Source organism: Mustelus asterias, chromosome 11, assembly GCF_964213995.1.
Source record: "Mustelus asterias chromosome 11, sMusAst1.hap1.1, whole genome shotgun sequence".
Lineage (NCBI taxonomy): Eukaryota > Metazoa > Chordata > Chondrichthyes > Carcharhiniformes > Triakidae > Mustelus > Mustelus asterias.
This window is the reverse complement of record NC_135811.1, coordinates 44,196,448-44,209,149: the sequence shown is the minus strand read 5'-3', so window position 1 is coordinate 44,209,149 and position 12,702 is coordinate 44,196,448. Positions and strand designations below refer to the sequence as shown.

Genomic DNA, 12,702 nt, shown 5'->3' with positions numbered 1-12,702 from the left:
AAAATAGAAAGTGATGAATAAATCAATCAAGTTAGTAAGATATGAATATCCAGCACAAAGCTATGCTGGCTTTTCCTAATTAGACCATGCTTTTCCAAATGCGCGTAAATCCTATCCCTAAGAATCCTCCCCAATAGCTTCCCAACCACCGATGTGAGACTCACCGGTCTATAATTTCTTGTTTTATCCCTTTTTCCTTTCCTGAACAGAGGAACAACATTATCTACTCACCAGCCCTCCGGGACCTCTCCTGTGGCTAGTGAGGATACAAAGTTCAGCTATCATGCACACTCCCTGGAACGTGTGCACACACGTGCATGATCTTCATCTGGTGGTCACACACCAGTTGCACATAAAGGGAGTGGAACTCCTTCCTGTTAATATACAAGTCTCCCTGATGCCACGGGGCATGTAGAGCCACATAAATGTCATCGATGGCCCCCTGTATCTGTGACAGACCAGCGATGGAAACAAATCCCGCAGCCTTCTTTTCCTGATGGGCCTGGTCCAGGTTGAAGTTAATGTAGTCTGAGTATGTGGCATAGAGTGCATCCGTGATGTTATGGATTCATTTGTGTGTGGATGATTTTGAGATCTCACGAAGGTCACCTGTTGAACCCTGAAACAATCCAGTGGCATAGAGATTGAGGGCTGCCATGACCTTCACAACCACAGGGAGTGGGTACACTCTTCCTCCAAGTGGTGCCAGGATTGAAAGAAGATTGCACGGGTGCTGTACTGTCTCCCTTGTGAGGCAGAGTGTCTGGCGGCATGTGTTCGACATCCGTGAAGGACATCTGGGTCCTGTCCACCCTGAGTCTCCTTCATCGTTGCCTGAACTGCAGCTGCCCCTTGAGCCTGACCAGTGGCCACCAGGCTCCTGGTGCTGGGGTCTTCCCGGGTGCAGCCTCTCGTAGCTGCTGGAATCTGTGCTCCAGCCCAGTTATTAGTAGACTTGCCAGCTCCACTGGCTCCATCCTGATACATCTCGGAGCTCTGTGAGGAATGAGAGACAGAGAGAGAGCGAGAGACAGACAGACAGTCAGGTTAGTGTTCCAGCCGGTCATCTTTAGACTCTCCCCACACCCTGTGTCCTCCCAGTCCTGTAAGATGTCATTCTTACACCTTATCCAGTGGCCAGTGCTCACTCACATGTCTGTTGCTCTTTCAACTTCATCACATGACTGACCCCGGACACTGCCCTCGCCCCATCAGAATTGCCTGTAGCCTCTCATCTGGCTGTTCCCTCCCTTGATCTCTGCATCACAGGGGATTCTGACAGGCTGTTTCAATGGCCGCCCATTCTTCATACGCAGGGTCAACTGGACACCTATGTGAATACTGAGGGCTATTAGATCTGCTGTGGCAGGTGCTGGGTTCCACTTATTATGCTTACACATTCTCTCTCTTGATTTCCTGGACCCACCTTTAATCCTTGGTACATGAGTTTTCACCCCTCCCCTTGACTTTGACAATGTGACCACTGACATTGTTAACTCATGATGGCGAATCAGTTTGACGAGCATGACTCTCAGGAATGTTAGAGGACACAATGACCCTCTGAGGCAGGGATAGGTGCTACTAATAGGCATAGTTCATACTCACGTTCCATTCAAATGTTTTGCACATTGCACCACATGGACACTGGCAATACTTTCCTATGAGGGTTGGTGATGTGGGATTCAATGCTTACAACTTCGATAAACTGCACAAGTTCTTTTCCAATCTGTAGGTGAAGTGTAAGACTTCCTCCTGCCTCGGTGTATGAGATCATTCAATATAAGGATTTCATACAAGGGAAGGTGCCCATTTTATTTCTCTTGTAAAATCTAAGAATTATATCCCCATTTGTCTCCCGGAGACATCCTAGGTTCATGCCACAGCACCACGCTATTTAAAATCTAGCAGGAGATGATTACACTGTGGGGCTAAAAGTTTGTGAGCGGGACAGGGTGAGGATTCTCCCGATCATCCATTGTAACTTTCACAAAAACAATCCATTAAAATCTCAGAGAAACAGCAGAAAGGACTTTAGCCAAATGTCACCTTTATAGAAACCCAATCTTTCGACTGAACTGCTTCTAGAAATGATTTCTCTTGGCAGTTTGCTGTCTCACTCGTTTTTCCTGCTGTTGGGAGTTCCTTATTTAATCATTCAATTTTTCCACTTAATTTGCCTGTTTTTAGATTTTTAAAAAGTATCATTTGCGTATTTATTCAATACAAATGTAATGAAAAATGATATGTGAGGATAGGCTGGACAGCACAATTTGAACGACAGCTTCTGGGAGGGAGGGGCAACAACCTAATTCTTGAGTTAAGGCCGTACTGAATTTTTAAACTATGCACCATTCTTCTCTGAAAAACTCAACAATTCAATTTACATTTTTTACTGAGCTGCTGGTACATGTCCAATTGATAAATCCTGGGGAGAGGGTCATTTGTTTAAAAGGGGCAAATACATTTATGGTATATTGTGGGTTGGCATCAGAGAAGTCAGAATGGTAAAGTTGTATTAGCTACAGAGTTGAATTGTTGTGTAAATTTAAGCTGGAATTTTACCGTCCTGCCCACCACGGGAATTGGAGCGGGCGAGGGGCGGACCTTGGAAATGTCCATTGACCTCGGGCAGGATTTTACAGTTTTGGGATGAGTGAGGCCATAAAGTCCCACCCGTAATGTTTTTTTTGTACTCACTTTCCTAGCATCACTTGATTGCTCTGTGATTAATCATCTGCAGAGCATCAGCATCGAGCTTCCAAATTCATCATTGCTACAGTCACTTTATCCAATGATTTAATTTGATTTGATTTATTATTGTCATGTATTGGGATATAGTGAGAAGTATTTTTCCTTGCACACAATACAGACAAAACATACCATTCATAGAGTACATAGGGGAGAAGGAAGGGAGAGGATGTGGAATAAGGGCGGGATTTTCCAGCCACACTCGCCCCAAGGGCTGAAAATCCTGCCTGAAGTAAACGGACCTTTGCATGGTTCGTGTCTCACCCACTACGATTCCTGTGGCGGGGCGGGACGGGAAAATTCCACCCAGAGTGTTACAGTCATAGCTAGAGTGTAGAAAAAGATCAGCTTAATATATAGTAGGTCCATTCAAAAGTCTGATGGCAGCAGGGAAGAAGCTGTTCTTGAGTCGGTTGGTATGTGACCTCAAACTTTTGTATCTCTTTCCCGACGGAAGAAGGTGGAAGAGAGTATGTCCAGGATGCATGGAGTCCTTGATTATGCTGGCTGCTTTTCCGAGGCTGTGGGAAGTGTTGATGGAGTCAGTGTATGGGAGGTTGTGTGCTTGTAGATTCCATGAAAGAAAGACAAAGCCTACATTTATAGAACACCTTTCACGATGTCCCAAATTGATTTACAGCTAATTAAATACTTTTGAGTTGTAGTCACTGTTATAATGCAGATAATGTTCCTAAATGGCAGAGCAGGTGTGAGGGGTCGTATGTCCAATCCTGCTCCCAACATGTATGTTCCTGTGTTTGTACGTTATTCTGGATGGATGAGATGAGCCAGGCGAGATGGCCTTTAACATCCAAAATTACCTTTCGAAGAAGAGGTCATGGCTGGTGTTCTGTTCATTTTGTGGCTAGTGGAAGTTTGCCGTGAGGAGGCTTTGGGGGAGAAATTGCCAGGACATGAGTGTTTAATGGGCTTGTGGTGAATCAGTAACCTGTTTCACACTGCACATCATTCTCAAGAGTCTTTTCCATTGACTGGAGTCTTGTCAGTTTGAAATACTGTTTGCACATTTATTTAGTACAAGTACAATGCAAGTTTTATGGAACTTATGAGGATAAACTGTAAATTCACAGTGTACAACATCATTTCTGTGATGGCTTCTGCGGGAAGGGGAATGATAATGGAAATTTGGAGTTATATATTGGTTTGAATTCAGAAAAGACATTTGAGAAGTGTAAGAGCATTTAATTTTGTGGTACCAAACCTTAAAAGAAGTGACCCCTCCCTACGCCCCACCCCCAAAGCATCCAATTAATTCTAAAATGTTTTGGGGGATTTCACTCACTATTTTCAGACTAGAATTCCAACCAAAAGCACTCTCGTGACACTTGCTGCGATTAGGAACTGCTGCTGCTAAACTTTAGGCAACTTTGTAGTTTCCTGGCGGCTGTTCAAAACAAAAATTGGAATCACGGAGCTGCCCGAAGTTTGGAAGCAGCAACTGACCTGAAAGATAGGTATTAAAAAAGGTATTCCTACACTACGGGGAATGCAGCCTTTCAAGATGTGAGTGACAAGGGCAATTAGGAATGGAGATAAATATTGGCCCAGCCAGCAGTGCCCACCTGATGAAGGAGTTGCGCTCCAAAAGCTCGTGCTACCAAATAAACCTGTTGGACTTTAACCTGGTGTTGTGAGACTACTTACTGTGCCCATCCCAGTCCAACGCCGGGAACTCCACATCTTAAAAAAAATTGGAACGGATAGGTTGACAGCTCTGAATTCTTTTCAATGCTGGTCTTTCAGATCTGTGGCTCTGGCTTCACAGTCTGGATGTCAAGAAACTCTATTTACGATACTGAGCCCAGACACCCCCTTGTCCTTGGAATTTGGCACCGTGTCCACCGTCTTAAACATTTGTTCCTTCACCACCAATGCACCGTTTCAGTAGTGTCTATAATCCACAAGATGCACTGCAGCAACTCACTAAGGCTCCTTCAACGCCACCTTCCAAACCCATGAGCACTACACTAGAAAGAGAAGGGCAGCTAAAAAGGAACAGAGCCACTTGCAAGTTTCCCTCCAAGCCACACAGCGTCCTGACTATTTCGTCATTCCTTCATTGTCCCTGAGCCAGTCATGGAACGTCCTCCATGACAGCATAGTGGGTGTTCCTACACTACGGGGAATGCAGCTTTTCAAGGATGTGGGTGACAAGGGCAATGAGGAATGGAGATAAATACTGGCCTAGCCAGCGGTGCCCACATCTTATGAAAGAATATTTTTTAAAACACTGCTATTTAAACATACATTGCCTGATTAGACTGGGATAAAGAAATCATTGTATCTAACCAGACATGCACATATCGCTGCATATTGCTGGGACATAGTGTACTGATTAAATTAGGAACAAATTGGACTTTGATATGGCTTCACATGAATGGTTGAAATCAAAATTTAAAAATCAATATACCATAATTTCAGATTCATATTGTAAATGGCTTTGCATTTCAAATTTAAAGAGGAATACTTTAGCGTTGTGTAACCCAGCCTCGAAATGGATAAGTTGAAGAGATAAAACTTTACTGTGCCTGATGGCTGTAAGATCCAAGAGAATTATAGCTAACTCTCGACAGACTCTTGCATTCTCAGCTGTTCTGTCGTTCAACCAAGGTGCTTCCACAGCCTGATTTACCTTCACTGAAATCCCTTCTTCCTGCTGTGGTAATTGGGTATTTTATCAATATTGCTCCTCCTCCTCTTTCCCCATTTTCTCCATCCTTTCTGAAGATCCGATATCCCGGAGTATTCAGCTGCCAACTATGCCCAACTTGTAGCCAACTTCCTGCAGAGGTGACGACATTATAGCCTTTCAGCTGAATTTGTGCTTCAAACACGTTTATTTTAATTTGTGCACATTGCAGTAAGTGATATGTTCTAAGAGAGCGGTTAGAACACTATGCAGGGAACCCTACTTTGCACCTTGTGTTTATGATAAAAGATGCTTGGAATCACATGTCTTTGGCAGCTCGTAACACCGCTGACCTCACTTTGTCAATGACAGGTCTCTCTCCTATCTTTAGCTCGTCCTTCAGTCACCACAATTATTCCTTTAAATCCTTACGTGAGAACCCAGTATAGAAATGAGAACACCTCACTCATTGACAGCAGATAGTGGAGATTTGGGAGTACACTGCGTCATTAATATAAATGACTGGAAAATCATACTAATCTCATACACAAAGTTTAGTTATCTCGGCTGTCTGGATTGTTAGAATGTAACCGGTGATAACTTTGTCTTGGATGTAATGTGACCAATGGTAACAAGCTGTAAGGGTCAGCTGACCCAGTAAACCATGGAACCAATTACAGAATGATGTGATAGTCAGCTGACCAGCGGACTCACTATAAATAAAGACCTGTATGGCATTGTGTTGATTTTGGAGTGGGCCCAGGGTGAGGCCTCAAGTGTGGAGTAATGAAGTTTCTTTATTAAACCCTTTCTTTGATTTATAAGTTGGAGTAAGTTTTGTTATATTTTCATTATCTGCATTTGGAGAGCTCCTTCTGAAGAAACATGGATTTCTTATCTCCTATTTCTAATGCAGATGCCTCTCCTCAGTACCATCATCTGAAAACATAGCAATTTTCACCCGTAGACTTATTACCCTCAGCTCTCCCTCACCCCGACCTCTCTCAATCCTGCACCATCACTGATTTGTTTTGCTGTTTGTCCAACATGCACTCTTGGATTAGGAGAAACTTCCTCCAATGAAATATTGTGAAGATCAAAACCATTGCCTTTGGTGTTGCCACAAACTCTGCTATCCAGCCACTAACCCATCCATTTCCTTCTGCTGGAGGTCATTCGCAAACTAGGCATTATAACCTTATTGTCCCAAATGACCCTGAAATGAGCTTCTGACGATTTATCGGTTTTGTCATCAAGAGCACCTCTAGTCACCTCTGTGACTGTACCCATTTCTTCCTCTGCCTCAATTCACCCTTTGCAAAATCCCTCAGAGATTTTACTACTCCAATGCTCTTCTGGACAATTCCTCTCCATAGATTGGAATTCATCCAAAACTCTGCTGCACATATCCTAACTCATATCACTTCACCGATAACCACCATGCTTCCTAGTCTCCAGTGCTGCCCAAAATAGCAACACGTCAAATTTAAATTTCTCATCCTCATTTCAAATCCCTCCAGGGTCTCACAGCTTCCTATCTATTTAAACACATCCTCCTCTATAATTCACGCAGGCCTCTGAGCTCCTCTAATTCTGCCCTCATTCCTGATGTTGATTGTTGCACCATAGGCAGATGTTCATAGAATCATAGAATCCCTATGGTGCAGAAGAAGGCCATTCGACCCATTGAGTCTGCATTGACAACAATCCCAACCATACCCTATCCTTGTAACCCCACGTATTTACCCTGCCAATCCCTCTAATACTAAGGGGCAGTTTAGCATAACCAATCCACCTAACTTGCACATTTTTGGACTGTGGGAGGAAACCGGAGCACCCAGAGGAAACTCATGTAGACACGGGGAGAACGCGCAAAGTCCACACAGACAGTGACCCAAGGTCGGAATTGAACCCAGGTCCCTGACGCTGTGAGGTTCCTCCAGCTGCCTGTGCATGGGACTCCAGAATTACTTCCCTAATTTTCTCCTGTCTGTCCGCCTTCAAATCTGCATCTTTGATGAAACTTTTAGTTGCCTGTCCTAATATTGCCTTATGTGACTTGGTGGCAAATTATGTTTGATAATGCTTCTGATTTGCCTTGGGAGGTTTTACAACATTAAAAGATGCTGTATAAATGCAGCCTGCTGTTACTGTTGTCACTGTGTCCTGTCAGTGAGCAGGTTTGACTTTGGCAAGTGTGGAATCAGAAAATGATATCTATTAAGTCCTGTGTGAACACTATGTTTTTTGACAGTTTCTTTTAGCCATTAAACAAATTAAATATTTGCAACAACTTTTAATGCACATAATAGTTTCACAAAAAATTATTACAAAGAATCGTATAGCCCAGAATACGTATGCCATATCCTACCAATGACATCACGTATGCCATATCCTACCAATGACATCATGTATGCCATATCCTACCAACGATACCACATATGCCATATCCTACCAACGAGACCACTAATCCCGGGCTGTTCAAATGACCACATTCCCTTACCACACACCCACAATCTCTATCAACCGTTGTTCCTTACTGAGACTCAGATAGGAAAACAGCTCCCGAAAAACCCAGGGTGGATATGGTCTCCTGTTGAGCGTGCTTCTTCCCTCTCTTTCTCATTCCTTTTCCAGCAGAATTTCTCCTCTCTTTGTTCTCCGTGTCACGATGTATTCCAAGGGTTCACCCATGTCCGGGGGCAACTGATTTGAGCAGGAGCCTTGAAGGCAGCCAAAATTCTTTCAATACCTGCCACACCATTCCCTCTAAGCTGTTTCAACTTTAACTAGATAAAGCACCAAACATTTATAGAATCAAAGCAACAGCCAGGGAAAATCAACCAGCAAGGAATCTGTAAGTAGTTGATGATTCCTTTAAATAATGATATTGTGAAGGGGGGAGGGGGTGTCATTTCTGCTGTGAATGCATGTCCAGCTGTGTGATGGTAAGAGAGGGTGTTAGCTGAAGCAGTGAGTTCCAATATGACCATTAAAAGTCAGCATTGCATGTTGTTTAATGTCATGATCTGCCTACTCTGTATATTTCCAATGAGTGTTCACAGTGTGAGAGTGGCATGGTGGCAGAGTGGTTAGCATTGCTGCCTCACAGTGCCAGGACTCGGGTTCGATTTCCGGCTTGGGTCACTGTCTGTGTGGAATTTGCACGTTCTCCCCGTGTCTGAGTGGGTTTCTCCCGGATGCCCCGGTTTCCTCCCACAGTCCAAAAGATGTGCTGGTTGGGTGCATTGGCCATGGTAAATTCTCCCTCAGTGTACCCGAACAGGTGCCGGAGTGTAGGGGATTTTCACAGTAACTTCATTGCAGTGTTAATGTAAGCCTACTTGTGACACTAATAAATAAAATAAGTAAAATAACACCATCACCAATGTGGCATCCAGTATAGTTTGCCTGAGAAGTGTGTGCACACGCCACAGACACCGGCCGGAATTCTCTGACCTCACCCGCGGCTGGGATTCTCCAGTCCTGCTACAGAGATTAGAGTTTTGGCTGAATGCCAAATTCTCCGTTCTCGCTGGCAGGGATGGTGAGCGTGCGAGATTGGAGAATCCCAGCCACCATTTTGCAGCCCTAAGGAAAGTTGTAGCACCCAAACAGAAAATGAGGGCCAATGAGCCCAATTCCTTAACTCAAAAGCACAAATTGTTTTGAAGAAAATCATAGAACTGTCGAATCCCTATAGTGCAGAGGGAGGCCATTCAGCCCATCAAATCTGCTTTGACTCTCCGAAAGAGCATCTTACCCAGGCCCACTCCCCTGCCCTATCCCCATAACCCCGTGCATTTGCCATGGCTAATCCACCTCACCTGTACATCTTTGGATTGTGGGAGGTTCACCCTGAGGAAACCCCCACAGACACGGGGAGAACATGGAGACTCCACACAGACAGTCACCTGAGGCCTGAGTCCCTGATGCTGTGAGGCAGCAATGCTAACAGCTGTGCCACCATGCCACCCAAAATGATAGATTCCAACAGAAATCGATGTCCGCAGACTTCAACATACTGGTACTGGTTGATAATACACTGCGTATAATCTCTTTGATTTCATACTTTGCATAGTAGCATTGCTAATGTTCTAAGTCTTGCTATTTTCTCCGCAGGATGCATTGGACATTTTGGCGGAAAACTTTGAGTTCAATGAGAATGAAGGCGCCTTTGTGACATTTTCAAGAGCGATAGCAGTGTTAAAATCCCTTCCTTACACAATAAGCAGAATGGGAAATCTGGATGGACTACCCTGTTTCGGAGACGAGACAAGAGCCATAATTGAGGTACAATACTGGGAGAAAGATATTCCAAATTGATGGCAGTCATTTCTGCAGGAATAACTATTGGTTAATATGCATTTCTTAAAGTTAAATGCATCAACGGTGATGACTGGATTTTTGACTAATCTTATATTTCCCTTGTTAACATGCATTTCTCCTTCCATGCCTAGATGGAGCTTGCATGTTCTTCCCGTGTCTGCATGGGTTTCCTTCATCTGCTCTGGTTTCCTCCCACAGTCCAAAGATGTGCGGGTTAGGTTGATTGGTCATGCTAAATTGTCCCTTAGTGTCAGGGGGATTGTCAGGGTAAATACGTAGGGTTATGGGGATAGGGCCTGGGTAGGATTGTTGGTGCAAGCTCGATGGGCCCAATGACCTCCTTCTGCACAGTAGGGATTCTATGATTGGGAAACATGCTATGCAGGAAAAAACAATGCCGGAATTTCCTCAGGGCTTCAATGCTGTAGTTTTGGCAGAGGTTCAGTGGGATAAAAGGGTAATCAGGATTTCCGCTGAAGTTGCAATGGTGGAATATGGAGACAGGAATAGGTCCCACCAGCCTGTTCCTCCCTTTAATTAGATGATGGTCAACATCTTGCTTAACTCCATCTGCCTGTCTTGCTTTTGTAATCCTTAGTACGGTGCATGGTTCTTTTGGAATTCACATAGAGTCATAGAGGTTTACAGCATGGAAACAGGCCCCTCAGCCCAACCTGTCCATGCTGCCCCTTTTTTTTTGAAACCCCCTAAGCTAATCCCAATTGCCCGCATTTGGCCCATATCCCTCTATACTCATCGTACCCATGTAACTATCTAAATGCTTTTTAAAAGATAAAATTATACCCGCCTCTACTACTACCTCTGGCAGCTTGTTCCAGACACTCACCACCCTCTGTGAAAAAATTGTCCCTCTGGACACTTTTGTATCTCTCCCCTCTCACCTTAAACCTATGCCCTCTAGTTTTAGACTCCCCTACCTTTGGGAAAAGATATTGACTATTTACCTTGTCTATTCCCCTCATTATTTTATAGACCTCTATAAGTCACCCCTCAGCCTCCTATGCTCCAGAGAACAAAGTCCCAGTCTACCCAGCCTCTCCTTATAACTCAATCCCTCAAGTCCCAGTAGCATTCTAGTAAATCTTTTCTGCACTCTTTCTAGTTTAATAATATCCTTTCTATAATAGGGTGACCAGAATTGCACACAGTATTCCAAGTGTGGCCTTATCAATGTCTTGTACAACTTCAACAAGACGTCCCAACTCCTGTATTCAATGTTCTGACCAATGAAACCAAGCATGCTGAATGCCTTCTTCACCACTCTGTCCACCTGTGACTCCACTTTCAAGGAGCTATGAACATGTACCCCTAGATCTCTTTGTGCTGTAACTCTCCCCATTGCCCTACCATTAACTGAGTAAGTCCTGCCCTGGTTCAATCTACCAAAGTGCATCACCTCGCATTTGTCTAAATTAAAATCCACCTGCCATTCGTCTGCCCACTGGCCCAATTGATCAAGATCCCATTGCAATTGGAGATAACTTTCTTCACTGTCCACTATGTCACCAATCTTGGTGTCATCTGCAAACTTACTAACCCTATATTCTCATCCAAATCATTGATATAAATGACAAATAACAGTGGGCCCAGCACTGATCCCTGAGGCACACCGCTGGTCACAGGCCTCCAGTTTGAGAAACAACTCTCTACAACCACCCTCTGGCTTCTGTCAAGAAGCCAATTTTGTGTCCATTTAGATACCTCACCCTGGATCCCGTGAGATTTAACTTTATGCAACAACCTACCATGCGGTACCTTGTCAAAGGCCTTGCTAAAGTCCATGTAGACAACATCAACTGCACTGCCCACAGTGGTTAGCACTGCTGCTTCACAGCTCCAGGGTCCCGGGTTCGATTCCCGGCTCGGGTCACTGTCTGTGTGGAGTTTGCACATTCTCCTCGTGTCTGCATGGGTTTCCTCCGGGTGCTCCGGTTTCCTCCCACAGTCCAAAGATGTGCGGGTTAGGTTGATTGGCCAGGTTAAAAATTGCCCCTTAGAGTCCTGTGATGCGTAGGTTAGTGGGATTAGTGGGTAAATATGTGGGGGTAGGGCCTGGGTGGGATTGTGGTCGGTGCAGACTCGATGGGACGAATGGCCTCCTTCTGCACTGTAGGGTTTCTGTTTCTGTTTCTGTTTCTTGGTTACCCCTTCAAAAAACTCAATCAAATTTGCGAGACATGAGGTAGTGTATAAGCATAACTTCCCACTTCTTTCTCTGAACCTTTAATTCCTCCGTTATATCCCTCTCTCACAGACACTGTCTCTGGTAAATTTACAAATGGGCCAAGTTATTAAAATGTGGGCAAAAATGGAAACGTGCATAATTAACAACAAGATTTTATAGCTTTGCTACATGTTGAAATCTATTTCATGTTTTCACACAGGAGATTCTCGAAGATGGGGTTTGCTCTAAAGTGGAGAGTTTGTTATGCGATGAGAAATACAAAGCGAGAAAGGTAAGCAGCTACACTCGGTGACATTACATTCATGTCCAATCGGTGTAAGGTCTGTGCAGAGATTTTGTGGGGAAATTTTAAATTTTGAAAAGTTGTCTGTTGCCAGCTTACTGCTGACTTCCATGGAAATGCATGATGGAATAATGAGTATGCATTCAACACAGTGTGGAACGGAAAGGGTGTGTAATGGTTAGGTGTGCAGACCATGGCCGGAGCTAGACCTCCACTTGAGGGCAGAAGTGTTCCAGGGAACACCGAACAAGTTGGGAGAACCAAAGCCAAAGGCCTCAGTTTGGCTTCGTTTGGCCAACAGCTTTATGGGAAATTTAAATGTGAACCAGGAAATTTCCCAGATAGGCCCAGAAAAGATGGAGGCAATGCTGCTCTTAGATGAAAAGCCATGGGGAGATACATCGAGAGCTGATTCTTCACCGGAGGGTAGTAGCCATAGGATGCCTACAGTGCAGAAGGAGGCCATTTGGCCCATCGAGACTGCAC

General features: G+C 44.3%; 1 protein-coding gene across 2 annotated transcripts in view; it reads left to right on the top strand.

The window, feature by feature from the left end:
• The window catches only part of dntt (deoxynucleotidyltransferase, terminal), a 418,285-nt gene that overhangs the window by 207,056 nt on the left and 198,527 nt on the right, over positions 1–12,702 (top strand). For both annotated transcript variants that reach the window (XM_078223496.1, XM_078223495.1), the window contains 2 exons: positions 9,521–9,691; positions 12,133–12,204. In XM_078223496.1, the coding sequence (XP_078079622.1) occupies positions 9,521–9,691; positions 12,133–12,204 (243 nt within the window). The remainder of the gene's footprint in view (positions 1–9,520; positions 9,692–12,132; positions 12,205–12,702) is intronic.